The sequence below is a fragment of the Phyllostomus hastatus genome, unplaced genomic scaffold (genome assembly GCF_019186645.2).
Source record: "Phyllostomus hastatus isolate PE091 unplaced genomic scaffold, TTU_PhHast_1.1 phas_contig_152, whole genome shotgun sequence".
Taxonomy (NCBI): domain Eukaryota; kingdom Metazoa; phylum Chordata; class Mammalia; order Chiroptera; family Phyllostomidae; genus Phyllostomus; species Phyllostomus hastatus.
Window position 1 is genome coordinate 16,402,524 of NW_025333622.1, and position 26,295 is coordinate 16,428,818.

At 42.4% G+C, this 26,295-nt stretch overlaps 1 protein-coding gene across 1 annotated transcript in view; it reads left to right on the forward strand.

Annotated features, from left to right (window-relative positions):
- Positions 1 to 26,295, forward strand: part of CACNA1C (calcium voltage-gated channel subunit alpha1 C) — a 627,765-nt gene that overhangs the window by 564,089 nt on the left and 37,381 nt on the right. The window contains exons 33-36 of the mRNA XM_045830427.1: positions 546 to 578; positions 3,676 to 3,804; positions 5,966 to 6,031; positions 7,546 to 7,637. Of these exons, the coding sequence (XP_045686383.1) occupies positions 546 to 578; positions 3,676 to 3,804; positions 5,966 to 6,031; positions 7,546 to 7,637 (320 nt within the window). The remainder of the gene's footprint in view (positions 1 to 545; positions 579 to 3,675; positions 3,805 to 5,965; positions 6,032 to 7,545; positions 7,638 to 26,295) is intronic.

A 26,295-nucleotide genomic window follows, 5' to 3' on the forward strand; every position in this document is an offset into this window, starting at 1 on the left:
ATTCTCCACACCTGTAGAGTGGTAGCCAAGCAGGACCACCTCCCACCTGAACTTCAGGTTGAGGACTAACACCTTGCTCTGGAGGGAGTTGAGAGCCACCTCCTTAGATCCTCCTCAGTGGGAATTAAAATTCAGCCTTCCTCTAAACCTGAGGGGTCATTGCCTGTGAGCCCCTTCAGCTGGCAATGCTGGGATAAAGCTTGAGAGAATAAAGTGCAAGTCCTTAAAGTTTACGTTAGAACACATGGCAGGTTTTAGAAAACAAAACAAAACCTCCATCCACAAAATTCAGAAGACCTCATGAATAATGGGTGTGAATTATTTAACTTGGGGCCAGAGATGGGTCCTTGACAGAAGTGAGCCCAGCGCTGCAGAGCCCACACTCAGGGTGCAGAACCTGCCAGGCCTATGGTTGCATATTTCTGTCACTGTTTCCTTTTGCCCTCTCCTGCCACTGTGTTGCTCCTGTGTTAGCCAAGACCTAGAATACCAACATCCTCGTTGAAGACTTATTACAGCTTGTCTCTATCTGCCTTTCTTTAAAGCCAGCTGAACATACCCAATGCTCTCCCTTTATGGTAAGACCAACCCTCCAGACCATGCTCTGAACTTCTGTGACCTCCTCTGACACCCCCCACTCTTACCCACCTGACTCTCAGAGTCTCCCAGAGCCCAGCCTGGCTCCTGTTGCATGTGGCCACCGCGTCCATCTCGCACCTTCCCTGCCTGGTCTCGTGTGAGCTGTGACGTGCTGTGTGTATCATGGTGTTCCTTCCCTCCCTGAACTTCCCTTTGGGTGGTAATTCACTGTGATCTTAACTATCTAATGAGCCACTGGGAGAGAACTGGACCCAAGGGAAATTTCCTGTTTAGCCTCCTGAGGACGCTACTGGCTAAGACTCTAACCTTAGGTTAATTGGGACATTTGCACAGGCACCTATGAGAGCCACGGTAAGGCCTCCTGGGGGAAGAGGGAAGTGGGCGATGATTTAACAGAAGGCGGAGAGGCAGACGGTGATGTTCTTTCTTCACCATGTGTCTGTGTGGACTGGCCTCCCTCAAGCTTGGAGTTGAAGGACACAGCAAAGGTTTAAGCTGGGATTTGTTACTGAGAGTGTGGTTGAATTTCCAGTCACTCCAACGATGTTACCTGTGAATTTTTCTAAAATCCCGAGTTTGTTGAAATTAGACAATACCCACTTTTCTGCAGCAGACTGCAAGCAGAAAAACAAACTGGATAGTTTGATTGAATCACTCTTAATGTAGGAGTCTCTGATTCACTTTAGCTAAAGTGATAGCAACGCCACTTGGTATGACCTTAAGCTGTCCTTGGAATAGCCTTCTCCAAAAGGCTGTTGTCACACATTCAGTGAGTGGGTGATTCCCTGAGCCCTGAGTCAGCAAGCAAGGCAAGGCTGGGTGAGTTGGTATGTTTCCTGACATGCCCATCCCAGGCTGCTTGGAAGGCTGCCAGGGGAAAGTCTGGACCTGGGGATTCTCCCCACTTTGCAGGGATGGCCACTGGGACCTGCTTCCTCACTGCATTGTCATTTGGTTTATGAGAGGAAGTTGTTACGTCCAAATGGAAACATGTTGATTCTCCTTCTCAAGCATTAGGAAACTGCAGCAGCCGGTGAAGGCTCTGAACCCAGAGTGGGATTCATACTACAAGCTTGATTTTTATTTTCTAACTTATCAGATCCAGAAGCCCCTGTGGCACAACTTCTCAAACTCTTGACACTCACAGCAGAGTTCCCTGCTTAATCTTGTTCTTTCTTCTTCTCATTTCCCGACGTGGTGGAACTGACAGCTGAGTTATAAAACCCTGAGCCTCCTCTGCACACTCCGCTGGGGGCATACAGTCTTCTTTTAGGGAGAGAAAATAGAATTTCAAGTAGATACACAGGTGATAGAAATGCAGAGATTACGGACATCAAAGACTTCAAAATCCACAGCAGGGTAGAGCTTAGAGCAAGATGGGGATGGCTGCCTGCCCTTCCTTCCCCAGCACCCACAGCTCTGCCCTGCCCAAGGGGAACAGGAGCCGGTGAGGAGCAGATGCAGCTCTGGTACAGACGGACATAGAAGAGATACTGTAACACTTCCCCTGTCTGGAGAGACCCTTTCTGCTGGTTTCTGTGCAGCACTCCCGGGAGCCGCAGGGCTTCTGAATTCTGCCGCCTCCCCCGTGGGTCTCCCATTCTGAACAGCAGTCACATGAGTGGCTTCTGGAGCAACCAGCCACGTCAGTAGCAGTCAGTGGGGTTCAGATGAAGGGCCTGTGGGAGCCCTTCAGGGCTGTCATGCTAGTGGGATTTTCAGCATGGGTTATGTTAGGCTCCAACCTGAAAATGATTAAAAACAAAGCCAGAGACGTGAATTGAGACATGAGGAGGGCCACCACAGGGGCCCAGCAATGACCCAGAGGGAGACAGCAATGGGAACAGTAACAGGAAGCCCAAAGGTCCGTTCTCTCCTGGTGCGATGTTGACGGGGCTGGGTGAGCTGCACTAGCTCTGGGGAGCAGGCAAGTGGCTGCCTGGGGTCACCACCCCCAGCTCTTTGGCCCGTGTGGCAGGAGGAGGGTCGGAGGGTCAGTCCATGCTTTTCTCGGTTCTAGAGGCGGATGGTAACAGAGAAGCCTTTCTTGGGCCTTGAGGCCTGGCCAGGCACGTGCCCAAGCCCCAGGACCCTCCAGGCCCAGCATGCTGAGGTGATTCCTCAGCCAGCAGGCCCCCCACAGTCCACCATAATCCCACCTCAGCTTGCTATAGCCTTGATTCCATCCCCCTTCCCCTTGCCCTCCCATCCAGGACTTCCTGGAGGAGATGATCTGCCCTGGGCTCGGACCCCTTGGTCTTCTCACCCCAACCAACCGTCTTTCTCACCTCCTCCCAGGTCTCAGGCAACCTGGAGAGGGGGTGTCTCCTAGAGGCCCCAGGGCAGAGGAGAGGAGAAGGGGAACAGCTTCAGAGCCCCAGTGAAAGCAAAGGCTGCAAACCAGACACTCGCCCAGCACTAAGCCACACCTCATTACCTCCAGCCCGAGGCCATGTGGGGCAGGGGCTGTGGGAAGCAGGAGTTGACACAACAGAAGTGCTGAGTCCTGACCAGCCAAGTGCACAAGGTCCTTCTGTGGGCAGCCCACCCCACCCACCAGGACCCTCGGGGATGGGGGCCACAACCTATGCAGCCACTTCACAGAGAACCAGATGCCACTTAGGATGCAGGACCCTCAGGCAGGCCACACGGGACAGAGGCTGGGCTGCTTTCTCAGCACGCAGCCAAGGCAGGGTGCACCCTCAGAGACCACCTCCCAAGCATAGATTTCAGGGCAAATGGAAGTTCCTCCAGGAATCTTCTGTGGCCCCACCAGCAGATCAACAACTAGGAAAGAAGGAGAAGCTGGGAAAACAGGAAAAGGGATGTGGGTTCAGGGGCCTGGGCACAACTTGGCTCTGTAGAGACCTCAGGGGCTGGGTCATCCAACCGAAAAAGGTGGGTGCTGGCCTCCCATCTGTGGCCAGGAGAGAGAACCTAGTGCAGCCAACCCTGCCCTGAGCTGGCTCCATCCCAGCCAAGGGCTGTGTTGCTCGAGCAGGGCCCACCCCGCTCTTGCCCCACCCGCCTCTGTTGCTGTGTTAACTACCACCTCCTATTGCCAATGGATTCCAGAACGCAGAGGAGAACTCCCGCATCTCCATCACCTTCTTCCGCCTCTTCCGGGTCATGCGCCTGGTCAAGCTGCTGAGCCGTGGAGAGGGCATCCGGACCCTGCTGTGGACCTTCATCAAGTCCTTCCAGGTAGCCATCTCTGCCCTCTCACCTCCCAGCTTCCACCGGACTCCCTGAATGGGAGGTGACTTGGTGAAGGAATGAGCAGCATCTAGGAGTCAAGACTGGGCTCGCTCTGCTGCTCAGTTCTGTGTGATAGCAACCTCCTGTGTCCACATCTTGCTTTCTTCATTTCTGAAATGAGTCCGTAGGGCTCAGTTTGTGGTTTTCAAAAACATGCTTCTGGAGACCCATATTTCCCCAAAGTCAGGTAGGGAAGGCTGCAAGCTAAGGGGAAGGCTGAGTGGCTCTGCTTTCTCTCTCATTTATGCATTTTTCCATAAGAATTGATTGCACAAGGGGGTTTTGTGGTGGAACAAATTTGAAAAACAGGAACTCCATGACTTTGCCCAATTCTGGCATTGCAGCAGTACTACCATTGGTACCTCCTTACAGAGTTAGCCAGACTCTTCAGGTTTCACACCACTCAATGAGACATGGTCCCCTCAAATGGGCACAGGGGTGCCCAACACTAGGATTAATTCTCATTACTCAGCCATCATTTTCCAACTGTAAAGGCTGGATAATGACCACCTCTGGCTGTCTCCGAGAAGTGTTATGTTAGTTTGAAGTTAATGAGAAGCAAAGTTCTGTCAGGTCACTTGAATTCCTTGAAGATGAGTATGGCAGGGACCCTGCATGTGTTTCCAGGCATTCCTGGCCTGGCACTGATGGCAGCTTTGCCTGCCCATGGAAGTACCACTCTCAGGCTTCCCAAGACAAGGGGGCTCACCAGTGCTGAACAATCATATCCATGCCCTTGCCCTGGCTGGGCTGGGCCCAGGGACAGGCATGGAATGGGTCCCTGACCCATCTGTGCTGTAACTGAAGTTACAGCCTGAGGCAGGGGCACTGCCGTCAGGCACCTGCTTGCCTGGAACTCTGCCTGAAGGCATACGCACCTCTGCAGACAGCCTCCTGCCTGGGGACCTCATTGAGCCCACAATGGAACCAGCAACAGAGGGCTCCAGCCTGGCCTCACTCAGAGCCTGTCCTCCTCCCACCAGGCCCAGGCTGACTCCCCACTTCATGATGAGTCATGGCCCCTCCCTGCTCCTCTGGCCCTGTCCCACCAGGCATCATGCTCAGTCCCTGGGAATCTGAGGATTTTTGTGGGAGCAAGACTGAGCTGACCCTTTCTGAGGATGCACTTCTGGAGTCCCATAGCTGTGAGTGACCATATAGGCCCCCAACATACTCAACCACCCTCCCCCATTTCCTGGGCCAGGAAGAGGCAACAGACCTGGTGCCTGTGAGGAGCTGCACCTGACTGGAGCTCAAGCTCCAAGGACCCAGAGCGTCCATGTGGTCTTGCAGTGCCCTCTAGTGGTGTGAAGGCGCCTAGCCAGGCAGTTCCTAGGCACACATGTGTGGGTGTGAGTGGCTCTCCTGACCCTTCACCAGCACAGAGTCCCAAGGACCTCTCCTCAGGGGAAGAGGAAGGGACTCTGGAAAATTCAGCTGTCTGAGCTGTTGGGCAGACAACACCTTGAGTGAATAAAATGTGAGGGACCCAACTGCGTGCAAGGCAACACACAAGGCAGTCTGTAAACCTTAAATCATTAAACTTCCACACAAGCCCTGAGAGGTCATTGTTACCCTTTGCACCCTTCAGAGAGGTTAAGTAAAATGCCCCAGCTCTCATAGCTAGAAAGTGGCAGAAATATGATTTGAGCCCATGATCTATCGTTTACTTAAGTTTTCCTTAGTAAATGTCTTTCTTACAACTAATGGAACAGCAGAAAGCTGCACGAAGAAAGGGTGTGGCCTGCCTCCACCTGTGCCTCCCCAGGAAGCCTTGGTGTGTGTCCGCCACAGCTCTCTCCCTGCTGTACAAAGATATGTGTCTAGTCGGAGGATGTTTTGCTCATTTTGTATTGTTTTTACTAAGTAATATCACACTATTTTCTTTACTCTGAGACCTGCTTCTCTCAATACTCAACTGCTTCTCAGGTGATTAAAACTGAGTAAAATGAGGGGTCAATGCCATCACTCAGGCCTTGTCCCAGGTGCCTGGAACTTCCATGGGGCCCTTGGAAATGCCCCCCAAGCCTGGCAGCAGCTAGGGCAGCAGGTGTGCCCCGCCAGCCATCTCCACCGGCCTCATGCAATCTCTTGTACTTCCTCCCAGGCCCTGCCCTACGTGGCCCTGCTCATAGTGATGCTGTTCTTCATCTATGCTGTGATCGGAATGCAGGTAGGACAGGCTCCCCAGTGCTCCACTCCTCAGTCTCCTACTTTCCCAGCCCTCTACTCCCTGGTGCCCTCCTCCCTCTCACCTCCCCCCTGTTCCTGACTATCCCTCTCCCTCCTCTTTTAGTCTCTGAGACCAAAAAGTTCATAAGAATTGGAACTTCCTTCCAAATGGTATCCTATAGGAAGTAGGGTGAATGGCCAAAAGCAGAATATACAGCTCAGAGAGCTTCCCTCCCCATTTTCCCAGGCCTGGGGTTTGCTCTCAGAAAAACACTCCCAAGTTATATGCAGTGGCCTCAAGAGATACGGGCTCTTCTCCAGGAACAGCAGGAAATGTGTGTCAGCACCCCTCCCTCACTTGGTCCAGGTCTCATAGGCCTGAGAACTACCCCCAACCCAGTGTCATTTAGGAGAGAGGGAGGGGGAAGAGGCAAGCTCTCCCCATGAAACACATAGCAGGTTCCAGCTGCCCCCACCCCATAGGGGCCCACTGTACCCTTTCCAACCCTAGGCCAGAGCTCTCCAGCCTCTCTCCTCAGGATTCCAGCACAACAGCCCAGACTGACACTGCACACTAGCCAGGAGCTTTTCCTTGGCAGATCCTTGAGTAAGATTCCCCTGCTTGCTTGTTGCCAAAAGACCCCAAGATTCATAGGCCCAACCCTTTGAGATGAAAAGAACTAGCTTTCTATTGCTCAAGGGAAGGTGGCAGTTTCTAAGATAAACATTGCTGTAAAAGTCGGGGAGGGGAGTGAGGAGGCCTCTGGTTTCAGGGATGGACTAAATTTGCCCCAGCCCCACATTGCTTATTGCACATCACTCCACAATCCAAGAACTAAATTTGGAAGAGTGAGTGCTTGGACGTATGGAGCTGAAATGGCTAAGAAAAGAAGGTATAAGAATGGATTCTGAGGATCTAATGGTCATGATAGTTAATAATAATACAGTATTGTAAGACTTGAAATTGCTGGTAGTAGATCGTAAGTGTTCTCACACCAAAAAATAGTTAACTGTGTGAGGTGATGGATGTTCATTATTTTGACCTTGGCAATGATCCTACAGTGTGTATGTGCATCAAATTATCACCACATTGTACACTTTAAATATATACATACATACAATTATGTTTGTTAATTATTCCTCAGTAAAGTCCTTTTCAAAGAGAAAATATTCTTAAAAATGTGCAGCCCCTCACCACAGAAGACCACGGAGCCCTCTATCCCTGCACAGAAGCAGAGCCCACCTGCTATCAGACTCAGCTCCCGCTGGGCCACAGGGACCTCCCTGTGGGCATCTTTCTCCTTCCAGTGGTCCATTGTGGGGATTGAGGCGGGGCAGCAGGTGCCTGCCCCCTTGAGGCCCTGCCAGGTTGCATCAGGGAACTCTGCTCAGTTTATAAGCCAGTCTGTCCCAGGGACAGTTGTGAGCCCTGAAGAGACCACTGGCTGATGGGTAGGAATGAGGACCCTGCTGTGCTGTCCATGGTTCCTGAATCCCTTTCCTCTTCCCATTTAGGTGTTTGGGAAAATTGCCCTGAATGATACCACAGAGATCAACCGCAACAACAACTTTCAGACCTTCCCCCAAGCTGTGCTGCTTCTCTTCAGGTGGGTCTCTGAGGACAGGTACACACAGACACACCTACATGGTCCAGCCCTGCAGTCTGGGTGTAGAACAAGAGGGAACTCTCTCCAGGAGAGTGGGCAGGGAGAGAACTGGTGCTGGATCTCCTCCCCTGGCTGGGTAGTCAGTCATTCGTTGTCACGTATAACTTCCCACCAAGCATCCTTAGACACTGGCACAGCTGCTGTGACCACCTGAAAACAAAAGTCAATCCTGGACGCACCCTGGTTTGGAAGCTGAACAGGCTCAAAGCCAACCCTGCAACACATTTGCTCTGTGACCTTGAGTAAGACAGTGAACTTCTCTGAGCCTCAGTTTCCTCATAAAACAAGTACAGGTGCCAGTGTTGGTGCCATTTGCTGTGTTGGGTGGTTATGTCCCTGCGTGCTTGGTTCTCCCTCAGTTAACCAGCCCGGGGCCCCAAGTATAGCTGGGGAGGCAGTGCTCCTCATACCTGCCCATGCATCTGCAAGTCCGTGCTGCATGCAGCCTGCTTCTCCTTCCTCATCTGGCTCCTGGCAGCCCCTCATCTGCTCCCTTGGTTCTTACCACTTTCCTGGATCCCTCCTAGTCCAGGGCTGGGAGGTGAGAACTATTTACCCTACCCTGGGCCAGATGATTTCTACAGTCATTTTCGTTCACGTATCTCATGTGCTTTCATTCTGGGAAAGGCAGCGAACCCCTCGTCCCCTGGGGTTCCTTTCCAGGAGATCCAGGGATCCTCTCTCAGAGAGCCCCACCTTGACCATGTTCTGAAGAATCCTTTCTTCACACCCAAACCCAAGCATCATTACTACTCAAATGTATTGCAGCAAAATGGCAGGGCCTTCACATCCCAGTCTGATATCACCGCCTCCCTTGGACTGTAGGCCGTGAGAACACAAGGGCCACTGCTGACTGCAGTTGAGCAACATTGGAGCCCGTGCCGTACTTAAACAGGGGATTCGGACCAGATAGCAGAGCAAGCACATGAGTCTATATCCCCTCCTTTTCTGAAGTTCTTGATGACAGAAGACATTTTTTAAAAACCCATCACAGTACTAGGAAGAAAAACCAAAACATGAAAGGGTGCTATTAGTGAACCAAAAATATTGGGGAATTCGTAAGTGGAAGAAAGCAGATGGGATTCAACTGACAAAGAAAAATGGAAATGGAATATGTACATTCTAAATCACTGGGCGAAAAAATGGACAAAGAAAACTACAGCAATTCAGCAAAAGGATGGAAAGGCAAAAGAAGAAAGAAAGAAGAAAAAATGAAGGAAGGAAAGAAGGAAGGAAGGAAGCAAGGAAGCAAGGAAGGAAGGATGGACTAATGGAAGAAGGAAAGAAAATGAGAACATCAAATAAGATGGCAGGAATCAGAACAAAGATTAATAATCATGAAAAATTAAATTTCTCTATTAAAAGATAGATATTCTAATATTGGCTCTAAGAAATCTAACTCTGGCCTGTTTATAATATGTAGAATAAAATAAAATGACCTACAGAGAATAAAAATAAAGGAATAGAAAAAGAATACCAGATAATGCTTACCAAACACGTGGTTGTGGTAATAACAATTTCAGTAGAAATAAAATTCCAGGTGAAAGGCATTAAAGAAGATGAAGAGGGATATTAAATATCTACAAAAAAGATAGAATCCACCAAGAACATACAGTAATTCTAAAACTGTGTGACAGTGTATTTGGAAGTGTGTCAGTGAGACACTGATGGAACCATAAGGGGGAACGAGCACGTGCACAGTGGGGGACGCCCCTGCAGCGTGCAGAGAATGGCAGACCAAATGGGGCATCCAAACAGCACAGTTAACAAATTCAATTGAATAAATTTGTATTTAATAAATAGCAAAAAAAAAGCAAACCACTGTCTTTTTAAGCACCCAGAAATAGTCACAAAAATTAGCCAAGATTTAAGTCGAAAGGAAAATTCTATAAATTCTACAATTTCTCTGACTTCAAAACAGCAAAAATTAAAAAGTAACCATAAAATTAGTAGTCCCTCCAAAATTTATTCACTAATTGTTTTGAGTCAAAGTTCTAAATAACTCAGAGCTGAAGCTGCAAACTACTTAGAAATGAGAGTGAGAGAACAATATCTTAAATTTATGAGCTGCACCAATAAATACAAAAGAAATATTTAGAGCCAAAATTAAATTATTTTTAAAAGTTTACAATAATTAAACTAATATATGGAAATAGAATAGCAAAATTACCCTACAGGATGAAGGAATGCACTTATTAAAATAAAAGTAGAAATTAGTAAAATATTTTAAAAATATATCAATAAAGTCTAAAACTAATTCTTTGAAAAGAGCAATAAATAGACAAACTTCCATCAAATCCAGTTTTTTTTTCAGAATTTTTGAAGAGTTTACTTGAGTCAAACTGATGACACATGCCAGGGATCAAGACCTCAAATGCTCCCAAGAATAACAGTTTTCCACCTCCTTTTATTCATTTGAAATTAAAGAGGAAGTTTAGGGAGCATTACATGGAGAAGGGAAAAAGCAGGGCAGGAATGGGGTTACAGGATAGTTAACAAGACTATGTGCTTTCTTTTTAATTAATTTTATTTTTCAATTACAGTTAACATTCAATATTATTTTACATTAGTTTTAGGTATACAGCATAGTGGTTAGACAGTCAAATTATATAATTTACAAAGTGTTCCCCTTACTGTTTCAAGAACTCACCTGGCACCATACATAGTTATTACATTATTGACTGTATTCCCTGTGCTGCACTTGGCATCATCATGACTGTTTTGTAACTGCCAATTTGGACTTATTTCTACCTTCACCTTTTTGACCCAGCCCCCAACAGCCCTACCCTGGAAACCATCAGTTTGTTTTCCGTGTATATGATTCTGATTCTGTTTTGTTTGTTTATGTTAGATCTGCATGTAAGTGAAATCGTATGGTATTTGTCTTTCTCTGTCTAACTTATGTTCCTTAGCATAATAGGTCCACCCATGCTGTTGCAAATGGTAAGTTTTCATTTTTTTATGGCCAAGTAATCTTCCATTGTGTATATGTACTACATTATTTATCTAATCATCTGTTGATGGACACTTGGGTTGCTTCCATATTTTGGCTATTGTTAATAACTCTACAGTGAACATAGGGGTGCACATATTTTTTCAAATTTGTGTTTTGGGCCCTACCTGGTATGGCTCAGTGGATTGAGCACCAGCCTGCAAATCAAAGGGTCACCAGTTTGATTCCCAGTCAGGGCACGTGCCTGGGTTGCAGGCCAGGTCACCAGTGAGGGGCGCATGAGAGGCAACCACACATTGATGTTTCTCTCCCTCTCTCCTTCCCTGCCTCTCTCTCTAAAAATCATAAAATCTTTTAAAATAATTTGTGTTTTGGGTTTCTTCATATACCCAGAAGTAATAAGGCAATTTCATTCTTCATTCTTTGAAGACCCTGCAATAGCTTTCCACAGGGGCTGCACCAATCAGTCTGCATTCCCACAGTGAACCTCCCTTTTCTCCACATCCTCACCCAACACATGTTGTTTGTTGATTTATTTTTTTCTTAGTTTTTTTTATTGTTGTTCAAGTACAGTTTTCTGCCTTTCCCCCCAGCCCAAGCCCCCAGCCTTCCCTCCCTCCCTCCCCTGTTCCCACCCCCACTTTGTTATTGTCCATGTGTCTTTTATAAAAGTTCCTGCAAACCCTTCACCCCTTTTCCCTGTATCCCCTCCCCTCTCCCCTCTGGTCACTGTCAGCCTGTTCTCAATTTCAGTGTCTTTGGTTCTATTTTGCTTGTTTGTTTGTTTTGTTGATTAGGTTCCTGTTAAAGGTGAGATCATATGGTATTTGTCTTTCACCACCTGGCTTATTTTGCTAAGCTGCATCTCACTGTGGTTTTAATTTGCATTTCTCTAATGATTAGTGACTGTAAACATCTTTTCATATATGTGTTGGCCATCTACATGTCCTTTTTGGAGAAGTGTCTACATTCAGATTCTCTGCCCATTTGTTTATTTGGATTATGTGTATTTTTGGTGTTCAGTTTTCTGAGCTTTTATAGATTTTGGATATTCACCCCTTATAGGATGTAGAATTGGAGAATATCTTCTTTTTGTTCAGTACCTTGTCTTTTTGTTTTGTTGATGGTTTTCTCTGCTGTGCAAAAACTTTGTACTTTGATGTAGTCCCATTTATTTATTTTTCTCTTATTTCTCTTGCCCAAAGAGATACATCAGAAAAAAATATTGCTAAGAGAAGTGTCAGAGATTTCACTGCCTACATTTTCTTCTAGGAATTTTATGGTTTCATGTCTTACTTGTAAGTCTTTAAACCATTTTTATTTTATTCTTGGATGTGGTGTAAGAAAGTGGTCTATTTTCACTTTTTGCATGTAACTGTCCAATTTTCCCAACACCATTTATTGAATAGACTATCTTTATCCCATTGTATGTTCTTACCTCCTTTGTATTATATTAATTCACCATGAAGGTGTTGGTTTATTTCTGGACTCTATTCTGTTCCACTGATACATATGCCTGCTCTTATGCCAGTCCTATGCTGCTGTGATTACTATGGCCTTGTAGTATAGTTTGATATCAAGTAGTGTGATACCTCCAACTTTGTTTTACTTTCTCAAGATTGCTGTGACTATTCAGGGTCTTTTGTGGTTTCATATAAATTTTTGGAATATTTGTTGTAGTTCAGTTCTGTGAAATGTGCTATTGATACCTTGATAGGAATTGCATTGACTCTATAGATTGCTTTTAGTAGTACAGACATTTTAATGATGTGGATTCTTCCTGTCCATGAGCACAGTATGTGCTTTCATTTATTTATACCTTCTTCAATGTTTTTCTTCAGCGTTATATAATTTGTCAAGTGTAGAGGAGGATACCATCCTGCAGTATCCATCTCGGCTGCAGATGCTTTTCAGAACATGAGAAAAACATACACAGAGACAACCAGGTCCTGTGGGGGAATAGGAACAGAAGGGCCACTCCTCACATGGGGAGTGCCTTGGTCACCCTCTCTCCTGGAGGGCACCACTTGGCCACCCCCTCTAGTGGGGAGCGTGCCGTGTCCATACCCAAGCAGATTTTTATTGAGAAAACAGACTTAGTTTGTGGATTCATAGTCTGGCAGAAAAGATCAAAAGATGTAGGCAACTTACAAAGGTGGGGACAGAACTCCTGCTGTGATTCTGGGCAAGGTTTGTGGTCTTTAACATATGAAAGAACTACAGGTTCCAAAAGTTTCTTGCCTGTGCTTTTAAATTCCAAGTTAATAACATCCTCCAACAAACAGATCTCACAGGATCTTGCATATTCTATGTCCCAGGCCTGATCACCCTGGTGGTCCACCGTTTCTGGTCTGGGCTGCCCCTGCAGGCCTAAGAAGGGCAGAGAAGACAAAGGCAGCCAGGAGACTTGGATTTCTCACATCTGAGAACAAGGACTCAGGCTTTGACAAAGCCAAGGGGGCGGGGGTTAATTTCCATAACCCCTTCATTTCCACAGCCCTGTGAGTTTCTTCCCAGAAGCCTCCACGTGATCATGCCTGTCTTAGGCGTTTCCCTCCATGGGAAATCTTACCCGTCATTGGCTAACTGATCAAGCTAGGAGGTTTCAGCACAGAACAGGCAGCGTTCATGCCAGGGAAATAAGTTTTTGTCTCCTTAGTGGCTCCTGGTCTGGAGGTTTTTCACTCAGCCTAAGTCACAGGGGGTTACAGCTTCCTGAGACCAGGCAGGGTGACCCCCAACAGTCAAGTACAGGGTTTTTTACATCCTTGGTTAGATTTATTCTTAAGTATTTTTTTCATGCAATTGTCAATGGAATTGTTTTCTTAGTTTCTCTTTCTGGTAGTTCATTATTGGTGTATAAAATGCAAATTTCTGAAAGTTTTTGTATCCTGCTACTTAGCTGAATTATTTGTCAGCTCCAGTTTTTTTGTGTGTGGAATATTTAGGGTTTTCTATATATATATTATCATGTCATCTGCAAATAATGACAGTTTTACTCTCTCATTTCCAATATGGATGCCTTTGATTTCTTCTTCTAATGTGATTGCTATGGCTGGGACTTCCAGTACTATGTTCGATAAGAGTGTTGAAAGCAGACATCCCTGTATTTTTCCTGATTGTAAGGAACATGCTTTTAATTTTTTCTCCATTGAATATGATGTTAGCTCTGGGTTTCTCAGATATGGCTTTCATTGTGTTAAGGTATGTTCTCTCTATTCCCATTGTGCTGAAAGTTTTTTTTGTCATAAATGCATGCTGGATTTTTCTGCATGTATTGATATGATCATATGGTTTTTATCCTTCATTTGTTTATGTAGTATATCATGTTAATTGATTTGTGGATATTCAACCAATATTGCATCCCAGGAACAAATCACATTTGATTGTGCTGTATGCTCTTTTTAATGTATTGTTAAATTTAGTTTGCTAATATTTTGTAGAGGATTTTTGTATCCATGCTTATCAAAGATATTGACCTATAATTTTATTTCATTGTAATGTCTTTTCCTGATGTTGGAATAAGGAAAAGTCTGGCCTTGTAAAATGAGTTTCAGAGTGTTCTCTCCTCTTGAATTTTTTGGAATTGTTTGAGAAGGATAGGCATTAAATTTTTTAATATCTGGTAAAATTTACCTGTGATACCATCCTGTCCAGAACTTTATTTTGTTTGGAATTTTTTGATTACTGGTTTGATTTCATTTGGTTGTAATTGGTCCACTTAGGCTTTTTTTTTCTTGAGTCAGTCTTGAAAGATTTTGTTTCTAGAAATTTATCTTTTTCTTTTAGGTTGTCCAATTTGTTCGCATATGATTGTAGTATCTTCTTATAACTCTTTTTATTTCTGTTGTGTGTTGTTACTTTTCTTTCATTAATGATTGTATTTATTTGGGTCCTCTCTTATTTCTTGATGAGCCTGGTTAAAAGTTTATTGCTCTTGTTTATCTCTTCAAACTACCTTCTCTTGGTTTCATTAGTCTTTTTTATTGCTTTAAAAAAACCCCTCTATTTTGTTTATTTCTACTTTGATCCAAATTATTTCCTTCCTTCTACTTACTTTGGGATTTTCTTGTCACTCTTTTTCTAGTTTTGTTAGGTGTAGGGCTTTATTGTTTATTTGAGATTTTTATTGTTTCAATAGGCCTGTATTGCTATGCATCTTCCTCTTGGGAATGCTTTCACTGTGTCTCATAGATTTGGGGCTGTTGTGTTTTCATTTTCATTTGGCTCAAGATATCTTTTGATTTCTTCTTAATCTCACTGAAAACTCATTAATTGTTTAGTAACCTGTGATTGGTCTTCATGTGTTTCTGTGGCTTTCAGGGGTGTTTTATTTTTTGTAATTGATTTCTAGTTTTATACCATTGTGGTCAGAGAAGATGCTTGATATAATTTCAATCTTAAATTTATTGAGATTTGTTTTGTGTCCTAACATGTGGTCTATTCTGGAAAAGTCCCATGTACACTTGAAAAGAATGGATATTCTGCTGTCTGGGGTGAAATGCTCTAAAAATATCAATTATATCTATCTGGTCTAATGTGTCATTTAAGGCTGCTGTTTCCTGTTGATTTTTCTCTCTGGATGATCTATCTATTGATGTCAGTGGGGTGTTAAAGTTCCCTACTATGAATGTAGTACTGTTGATCTCTCCATTTATGTCCATCAAGATTTGCTTTATATATTTAGGTGCCGCTATGTTGGCTGCATAAATGTTTATAAGGGTTATATCACCTTGCTGAATTGATCCCTTTATCATCATGCAATGTCCTTCTTTGTTTCTAATTGTAGCCAGTGTACTAAAGTCTATTTTCTCTGATATAAGTATTGCTACCCTGGCTTTTTCTTCATTTCCATTCCCATGAAATATCTGTTTCTAATCCCTTTGCTTTCAGCCTGTGTGTGTCTTTCTATCTGAAGTGGGTCCCATTTAGACAGAATATAGATGAGCCTTATTTTCTCATCCATTCAGCTACCCTTTGTCTTTTGATTAAAGCATTTAATTTGTTTTCATTTAAAGTGGTTATTGAGCCCTGGCTGGTGTGGCTCAGTAGATTGAGTGTGGGCTGGACCAGGGAGTCGCTGGTTGTTGGGTGGAACTTCAGGGCACATGCCTAGGTTGCGGGCCAGGTTTTCAGTGGGGGCCACATGAGAAGCAACCACACATTGATGTTTAAAGAAAAAAAATTAAAAAAATAAAGTGGTTATTGATAGATACATACTCATTGCCATTTTATTATTTACATTTACGTTTCTCTTTTTTTCCTCTTCTTTTTCTTAAAGACATCTCTTTAACATTATGTATAATACTGGCTTGGTGGTGATGACCTCCTTTAGCTTTTTCTTGTCTGAGAAATTCTTTATTTCTCCTTCAATTTTAGATGATAGCCTTGCTGGGTAAAATAGTCTCGGTTTTAGGTTCTTGCATATTAATATTTCACTTTGAATATTTCATGCCGTTCCCTTCTGGCCTGAAAAGTTTCTGTTAGGAAATCAGCTGAAAGTATTATTATGGGAACTTTCTTGGACGTAACTGTTTTTTTTTTCTTTCTGCTTTTATGATTCTCTCTTTGGCTTTAACTTTTCTTATTTTAATTATGATGTGTCTTGGTGTAGGGCCTCTTTGGGTTCATCTTGTTTGGGACTCTTTGCACTTCCTAGACTTGTGTGTCTTTTTTCCTCATCAGGTTAGGGAAGTTTTCTTCAAATATGTTCTCAATCCCTTGCTGTCTCTCTTTTCCTTCTAGTACCCCAATGATGCAGATGTTGTTATACTTGATGTTGTCCCAGAGGTCCCTCAAACCAGGGGTCTCCAACCTATGGGCCATGGACTGGTACTAGTCTGGGCCTGTTAGGAACTGGGCCTCACAGCAGGAGGTGAGCTTGAATGTAATGCACTTGAATCATCCAAAAACCATCCCCTTACCCCTGGTCTGTGCAAAATTTACCTTCCACAAAGCTGGTCTCTGGTGCCAAAATGGTTGGGGACCACTGCCTTAAACTATCCTTATTTTTTATTCTTTTTTTTTTTTTTTTTTGCTGCTCTAATTGGGTGTTTTCTTCCATATTGTCTTTCAAATAATTGACTGGGTCCTCTGCTTCATCTAATCTGCTATTGATTTCTTTCAGTGTATTCTTTTCAGTTATTATAATGTTCATTTCTGACTGGTTCTTTTCCATGGTTTCTATGTGCTTTTTTTATGTTGTTGATGTTCTCACTAAGTTTTTTGAGCTACCATTCTTAGAACCACCATTTTGACCTCTGTATCTGGTAGTTTGCTTGCCTCCATTTCATTAGGTTTTGTTTTTCTCGGGATATTTTTTGTTCTTTCATTTGGGACATATTTCCTTGTCTCCTCATTTTGGCAGCCTCCATGTGTTTGTTTCTTTGTATTAGGTAGAGCTGCTGTATCTTTCAGTCTTGATATGTCGGTCTTATGTAATTGGTGTCCTTTGGGGCCCAGTGGCATAGTCTCCTGGATCCCTTAAACTGGATGCTCCAGGAGTGTTTCTCATGTGGGTTCTGTGTGCCCCCCTGTTCTGGTTGAGCCTTGATTGCTATTACCATGTAAATGGGTGGGGTTGACCCTCAGGCTGGCTCATTGTGCAGACTGACCATGACCAGAGTGTACGAGCTACTATGTGGGAGCTGACCCCATGAGGTGGAATTTTCCCCAGCAGGGATCTGGTGCCTGCTGAGACTTCCCTTTTTGTTTGCTTCTTATAGGAGCTAATCGTGTCACACTATATTGTGGTCTGAAGCCAGTAACCAGGTGTGTTTATTCTGGGACTTCTTGGGTGGAACTCCAGTGCAGATAAATGTCAGAAGCTGCCTCTGACCAGCTTTGGGCTACCTGATAAAGCTACAGAGCAATTCACGGTTGGTAGCTCCCTGTGCTGGGCCTAGGTACATGTAGGAAGGGCCAGCCTGCATACTAAGACAGGTAGCCACCAATACCAGGTCTGGGGCATGTCAGGAAAAAGCTTAAGGCACCCTGAAACCCACCACCACCTACTGGCTGTCCGTTAGGCTCAGCCAATGAAAGGGCCTTTGGTGGTATGTGAATTGTGTGAGGCAGGTTCTCAGGGAGTCACCAGGTAAGGGAAAATGGTGTTCATCAGGTTAATACAGATTCGCAGTAGGAGCCAGTGCTGAGTCTGAAGTAAAAATCTCAGAGTATACCAAAGTTAGTTGCACCAGCCTGGGGTCTGCAGAAACTTTGCCCTGGGTAGGGTCTCAGGGAGTCATTGTGGTAGAGCTAGTAAATTCATCAGGCTACAGCAGATTAAGATTTGGCTGTGTGGAGGGAGGGCTTAATATAGGAATGGTGGTGCCTGTCAGGCATGTGGGAAGACAGACTTTGCCTTAAACCACACAATTCATTTTCTCCCTGAGTGTGTCTGGTATCCACCACCCTCTCCCTGCCAACCCTGCACTCAAAGCTCATCTGCAGTTTGTCAAAGGTTTTTAAAGAAATTCTGGAATGCAAACCCAGGCTGGTTCCTGCTGGCAGAGCTTATGTTGGTGAGGAAGTTGGGTAGGGTAGGGCCTTTGGGAGTTGTCAAGGTGGGGTTAGTGTAGCTCACCAGGCTAATGCCCTAAAAGGACCATGTTCAACCCAGGAAAGATGGCATCCACTTGAGGTGCGGGAAAGGGACTCAACACAGGGATGTTGGTGGCTGTCCCTCCAGCTCTGTCTCTGAAGCCTCACTACTCTGTCTCTCCCTATATAACTCTGGCATCCCTTTTCCACCATTCCTTTGCAAGGGCTCAAGGTGAATGCCTGCAAGAGAGTTTGTGTGCAGGCCCTTTAAGAGGACTCCTTGGTTTCTGGCAGTCTTATGTATCACCTGAGTAATTGCTGCTGATTTTCACAGCCAGATGTCATGTGGGTTCCTCTTGCTGGCACTGGTGCTCCAGGCTGGGGAGCCTGTCATGGGGTTGAGACCCCTTGCTTTTAAGGGAGGATCTTTCAGCTGAGATATGCCTCCAGATTCTCAACCAACACATGTGAGTACGGGGCCAGACCATCTCGTATCTCTGCCTATCAGTCTTCATTTAGCTTCTTCTATGTATTATTTGTTATAAGACTTCTGTTTGGCTAGTCTTCAGATGGTTATTCAGGCTGATTGTTCTGTAATTTAGCTGTAATTTTGATGTGGTAATGGGAGGAGGTGAATGTAACTTCTATCTATTTTGCCATCTTGGACTGAAAATGATTATGTGCTTTTTTGAAGGTTGTTATAGCTTATATCAAAAGTGTGTTAACTTAGATGCACAGAAACAATGGACAGGGCGTGTTTAAGGCAAAGATAAACTTTTTACTAAAAATATCATTTCTATCCTGTGAACTATCATGATCCAAGTTTTGCCCTTTGTCTCATATTTCTGTATTTGACATCTATTATAATATTTACATAAGCCATGAAGAGTATTAACAATTATCTTACACCGTGTTTGTAATCATAAACTATATATAGACTATAAAGAAAAACCCATAGAACAATTCTATTAACTATTCTTATGACTAATATTAGCAAACAGGTGAAGGCAATCAGACAAAATGGGTTCTGAGTTCAATATCAATCCATAGGTATACAGGCCTTGGTGATATCTTGGGATAGCTGTTAGCAGCCTCTGGTGTGAGCAGCTTCTCATCCCAGAGAAGGCTTTGATGTCCGCTGTAGGTGGGGGCAAGTGTCAGAGTAGGGGCAGATGTCCATTCATGGTTAGGCACCTGCTAAGGTCCCTTCCAACAAGGTTGGAATGTCTTTTTTTAATGTCCTTCCCAAGAAACAAAACCTAGAGTACATATTTCCTGGGAGCTCTCAGTGAAAGGAAGTAGTTAGCAACCTTGGCAGTCGTGTAAGATGGCTCCTTTCAATGTTGTCTGCTCATAAATTCCTTCATCTAAGGCCAGAGTAAATGCACTGTGATGAGTAAAGGAACACAAAAGCCAAAACACGGGGAGCCAGGGAGCAGGGGAGAACCAAGCAGAACTATCGCTGTGACTACTCCTTTAACTTTCAACCATCGCTCACCCACACACATGCCCTTGAAGTTTCCTATGTGCACATTGAGACTTTAACCCTGAAAACCTCTCTACCTAATGAAAATGAAGCAATCAACTAGCGTTCTTTAGCTTGAACATTCTATTCTAGAAATATTTTTTATAGATATCAAAGTTTGTTATCAACATGAACTTATTTTTATAAAACCCAGGCTAAATAAAGATTTGTCTATTTTACTTAAACCAACAAATTTAAGCTAACTTTCATTCACTAAGGATTAATTTTAGATTGTGTGAACTTAAAAGGTGTTTGAGTTAGTGTCCATATTTCTGAGTATTTTAGAATACTTCATCCTTACAGGTGCTTGCCCTTAAACGAATTCCAACAACGCCACCCAGAGGCAGAAAATTATCTCACATTTACACACACTCATACAGACCCACAGAGACAGGCACAGAAGCCTTTTAGCCAGCAGAAAAACTCACTAGTTTATGAAAGAACAATCAGATCCAAATTTTGTTTTGGAGACATTTACAATTTATATTTGTTCTTGACCAGTCAAGTTCCCAATGACTTTCCCCCTTTAAAATAAGGACAGTCATTTTTAATACCTCAAAGAATTGGATTGACGCCCGAAGGACATCATAGGTCAATCAATTTATCTAAACCCTCTTTTAAAGCTTCAGTAGACCAATCAAGTATGCTTTCCATGCATTCTGCCTAATTTTATAGCCAACTTTTTCAAAAGATTAATTTAGAAGTATCGAGGGATCCTCATGTGGCCATCTTAGTTACAGATTGGGGGCTGAGTGTTGTGGGACTTGTTAGCCTCAGAGGTGTGATTGTCTGTGTTAATTCTGAGATCCATAGAGTCAACAAACCTAGGGAAAGCCAGCCCTTGTGTGAACATCTGCAGATGATCCAATGCAGTGACTGTCCCTGTAGGACTGCTTTGTGCCTTACAGGAAATGTTTCCTCCTGCAACAAAGATTGTTATCACCTGACAATGCCCAAGTAAGGGCCCATGAGAGCTTACTGGATGCTGCTGGAACCACAATGCTTTCCAAGGCATGGGCCCCTCTCTTGGGCTCCTCTGTCAGGGTGAACCCATTCCAGGGTGCCCTGTCCTTCACCCAATGGCTCCTGTCAGTTTCTCTGGGATCAGCTGCCTTACCATACTTGGAAACTCCCAGCACCCATCTTTGCCGCTCTGGATTCAGAGATCTGAACTACTATCATAACCCCTGTGGCTATTCAGGTTGGGGAAACAAGCGTCCTTTCTCTTCCAGGGCTGAAGAGAGTTCAGTCTCTCATTTAAACACCAAAGATTTTGTGGAGACTCTTAGTAAGCAATCCAGTTAAAAGCAGCAACCCTGTTTTTTCCCTTTCCCTGGGTTATCACAACCCTTATCTACCTTGAGCATTTTCTAAGAGTAGCTCAAATAAAGTCATGACCTGCTGCTTAAAGCAGGGAGGCCCTGGGTTCCAAGAGAGACTCACCTAAGTTCACCAGGTATGAAGTGGGAAGCTGGTAGGGCACAGTGGGCCCTTGCTTGTACCTAGCACTGGCTCCGGGTCTACAGGGTGGCCCTGGGTGGGCTTTTTGCCAACAGTGCCAAGTAAATGTCAACATAAGAAATACCTAAACCTGTAGAAATTGTTTTATGAATTTTGGGGGGCCGAACTGACAACATATGCCAGGAGCAAGATCTCAAATGCTCCCTCAAATCCAGTTTTTTTTAAAAAAGACACAACAACATCAGAAGAAAGGCAACATACTTACAGATGTGGAAGTGATTTTTAGAATGATAAGGGAATATTAACAAATATATGCCAATATATTTGAATATGTAGATAAAATGGATGCTTTTATTCTGCACTATTTTTTAAAAATCCTCACCTGAGGATATGTTTATTGATTTGAGAGAGAGAGAGAGAGAGAGAGAAATTGATGTGAGAGAGAAACATCGATTGGTAGACTCCTGTAAGCACCCTGAACAGGTATCAAACCCACAACCTAGGTGCCCTAACTGGAAATCGAGCTTACAACCTTTTGGTGTATGGCATGTCACTCCAACCAACTGAGCCACCTGACCAGGGTAAAGTAGATGCTTTTATATACGAAAGTACAAATCACAAAATTGTCTTAAGAATTTTTTAATTAACCACAGTAGAAATTGAAAAGGCAGTCAAAGTTTTAGTCCTCAAAAAGGCCAAAGATTTAATATTTTTATGTGTAATGTCTACCAAAATAGCAAGGGGTATATCATTCCTATGTTACATAAATTTTCCAGGAATAAAAAGTAGTAGAGAACCTCCCCAGTCATTCCATTGTGAGAAGAAAAGGCAAGAAGTAAAATATGAAAATCTGTAGACATAATTGTCATTGTTTGCAAACAGTGGACTAATCCAAGTAGAAAATTCAAGCAAATCAACTCAAAAGACTTTATGACAATTAATAGGGTTGGTAAGGTGGAAGATTAATAAAAGAATACAATCACTTTTCTGTACTGATAATGGTTAGTTTGGTCAACCTGTTGTAACAAAATACCATAGACTGGGTGCCTTAAGCAACAAACATTTCTTTCTCACAATGCTTTCTAATGCTTGGAGGATGGAAGTTCAAGATCAGGGTCCTGGTTCTTTCAGTTCCTGGTTAAAACCCTTTTGCTGACCTGTAGACAGCCACCTTATCATTGTGACCTCACATGATGGGAGAGAGAGAGAGAACTCAAATCTCCCTCTTCTTGTAAAGACACTGATCTCAGCTTATGACCTGACCTAAAGCTAATTACTTTCTAAGGTCCCACTTGCAAATGCTAGCACATTGAGGTTTAGGGCTTCAACATATGAATTCTGGAGCTACACATTTAGTCCATAACAACTTATAACTAATTAGTAAATATAATAAACAAGATCATATGCTATCACTTTTTAGTCAATATTATAATGTAAGTTTTAACCAATGCAATAAGATGAGAAAAATGAATCAAATGGTATGAATTGGAGAAAGAGAAACAAAATTAAAATCCAAAAATACTGATTGCCAAACTCAACAACAAAACAATAAACCCATTTAAAATGGTCTTGAATAGACATTTCTCCAAAGAAGATACATGAATAACCAATGAGCACATTAGGAGATGCTCAATATCATTAATCACAATGGAAATGCAAATCAAAACTGCAATGAGATACCTCACATTCATTAGGATGGCTACTATAAAAAAAGTGTTGGCGAGGATGTGGAGAAACTGGAAACCATGGGTGCTGTTGGTAGGAATATAAAATGGTACAACCACTGTGAAGGACAGTATGGTAGTTCCTCAAAAAATTAAAAACAATGACCATATGATCCAGCAATTTCCATTCTGGGAATATACCCAAAAGAATTGAAAGCAGGGTCTCAAAAAGATATCTGTACACCCATGTTCATAACAGCATTACTCATCAGAGCTAAAATGTGGAAGCAACCCAAGTGTCTATAGGCCAATGGGCACTTGTGATATATACATACACTAGAACGTTATTCAGCCTTTAAAAAGGAAGAAAATTCTGCAGTATGTTACAGCATGGATGAATCTTGAGGTCATTATGCTAATGTAAAACAAGCCAATCACAAAAAGACCCATGATGATTCCACTTAAATGAGGTACTTAGTCAAAATTGTAAAGACAGGAAATACAATGGTGGCTGTCAGAGCCTGGGGGAGTTGAGTTATTGTACAACAGGCATAGTTTTAGTTTTACAAGATGAAAAGAGTTATGGGAATGGGTGGTGGTGACTGGCTGTACAACAAGGTGAATATATTTAATATCAGTAGCCCTACACTTAAAAATGGCTAAGATGGTAAATTTTGTTGTGTGCATTTTACCACAATAAAAAAGGAAACATGAATATGGTATATGCTTTCACTTATTTGTATCTTCTTCAATTTCTTTCTTCAGAGTCATAATTTTCAAGTACGGGTCTTTGACATCGTGGTTAAGTTTATTCCTAGGTATTTTATTATTTTTGAAGCAATTGTGAATAGGATTGTTTTCTTAATTTCCCTTCCTGTTTGTTATTGGCATTTAAAAATGCAAACTGATTTCTGGATTTTAATTTTGTATCCTGCTACTTTGTTGAATTCATTTATCAGTTCAACTAGTTTCTTGGTGGAATCTCTGGGGTTCTGTATGTACAATATCATGTCATCTGCAAATAATTACATAATTGTTCTTATGTTGAATAAGAGAGGGGAAAGTAGACATGCCTGTCTTGTTCCTGATCTTAAGGGGAAAGCATGTAATTTTTACCTGTTGAGTATGATGCTGGCAGTGTATTTGTCATGTATGGCCTTTATTATGTTTAGGTACCCACATTATGCTTCATATAATGCACACTTTTTTGCCCAAATTTTTTAGAGAAAAATAAGGATGCTCATTTTACATGAGTACTACTAATTCCGTATCTATATAAATGTTTTTAATTATTTTATTTATGTTTATGCATTAAAAAGTATAACTCTAGAAAGCAATAACAATATCTGTGTGTAAAATAATACCCTGGAATATGATCATCAGTTTTGTTTCTAAATATAAATAAAAAATTGAATTAAAAAATTTAAATGAAAAAATTTTTTCTGAAAGTTTGGGCCAAAAACATAAGTGAACGTTATACGTGGCAAATATGGTATGTTTCCTCTATTCCCATTTTGCTGAGAGTGTTTATCATATATAGGCACCAAATTTTATCACAAGCTTTTTCTGAACCTATTGATATGATCATGTGGTTTTTATTCTTCATTTTGTTTATGTGGTGAATCACATTTATTGATTGCGAATGTTCTACCAACCTTGCATTCTCTGAATAAATCCCACTTAATCATTGTGTTTGATCATTTTGATGCATTGCAGTATTCAGTTTACTAATATTTTGTTGAGGCTTTTAGCATCTATGTTCATCAGGGCTATTAGCCAATAATTTTCTCTTTTTTGTAGTGTCTTTATCTGGTTTTGGTATTAGGATAATGTTGGCCTTGTAAAACGAGCCTATTCTCCTCCTAAATTTTTAAAATAGTTTGAGAAGGAGAGGTGTTAGTGCTTCTCAGAATTCTCAGTGTGGTTAAATTCACCTGTGAAGCCATCTAGTTCAGAGCTTTTGTTGGGAGGTTTTGTTTTGTTTTTTTCTGTTTTGTTTTGTTTTGTTTTGTTTCATTACTGCTTCAGTTTCACTAGGTACAATCTGTCTATTCAGATTCTCTGATTCTTCCTGATTTAGTTTTGGAAGATTGTATGTTTATAGGAATTTATCTGTTTTATCCACATTGTCCAATTTGTTGGCATAATATTTTCTTACAATCCTTTGTGTTTCTTTGGTGTCAGATATTATTTCTCCTTTTTCATTTATGATTATATTTATTTGGCCCTCTCTCTTTTTTGCCTGATGAGTCTGGTTAAAAGTTTGTCAATCTTGTTTATTTTTTCAAAGAACCAGCTCTTGGAATCATTGCTCTTTTTATCATATTTTTAGACTCTTTCATTTATTTCTCTCTGATCTTTATTATTTCCTTTCTTCTACTCACTTTAGGCTTTGTTTATTGTCCTTTTTCAAGTTCCTTTAAGTCTAAAGTCAGATTGTTTTTTTGAGCTTTTTCTTATTTCTTGAGATAGACCTGTAATGCTCTGAATTTCCCTCCTAGGATTCCTTTCCCTGTGTCCCACAGATTTTGAAGCAAGGACATACAATGGGCTAAAGATAGTTTATTTGATAAATGGTGTTGGAAAATTTGACAGATACATGAAGAAAATGAAAGTAGACCAGACACACATGCCACACATAAGAATAAATTCAAAATGGATTAAAGACTTAAATATTAGACAGCAAACCATAAAAATTCTAGGAGAAAATATAGCCAGTAAAATCTTGGACATTGCTCTTAGCAATATTTTATCTGCCGTATCTCCTCAGGCAAGGTAAACAAAAGAAAAAAATAAACAAAAAGAACTACATCAAACTAAAAAGTTTTTGCACAGCAAAGGAAAACATCAACTAAATAAAAAGACACCCCACAGAATGAGAAAACATATTTGCCAATACATCTGATATGGGGTTAATATACAAAATTTATAAAGAAGTTTTAAAACTCAACACCAAAAAAAAACAAACAATCCAATTAAAAAAATGGCCAGAGGACCATTCAGAAGACACTTCTCCAAAAGGGATATACAGATGGCCAATACACATTTGAAAAGATGCTCCATGTCACTGAGCATCACAGAAATGCAAATTAAAACCACAATGAGATATCACCTGACACCTGTCAGAATGGCTATTATCAATAAATCAACAAATAGCAAGTGCTGGTGAGGATGTGGAAAAGGGGGAACCCTTTTGCATTGCTGGTAGGAATGCAAATTTGTACAGCCATTGTGGAAAGCAATATAGAGATACTTCAAAAAATTAAAAATGGAACTGCCCAGTGATCCCACTTCTGGAAATATATCCAAAGGAACCTAAAACACTAATTCAAAAAAACATAAGCACCTCTATGTTCAGTACAGCATTATTTACAATCGTCAAGTTATGGAAGCAGCCCAAGTGTCCATCAGTAGATGAGTGGATACAACTATGGGACATTTATACAATGGAAT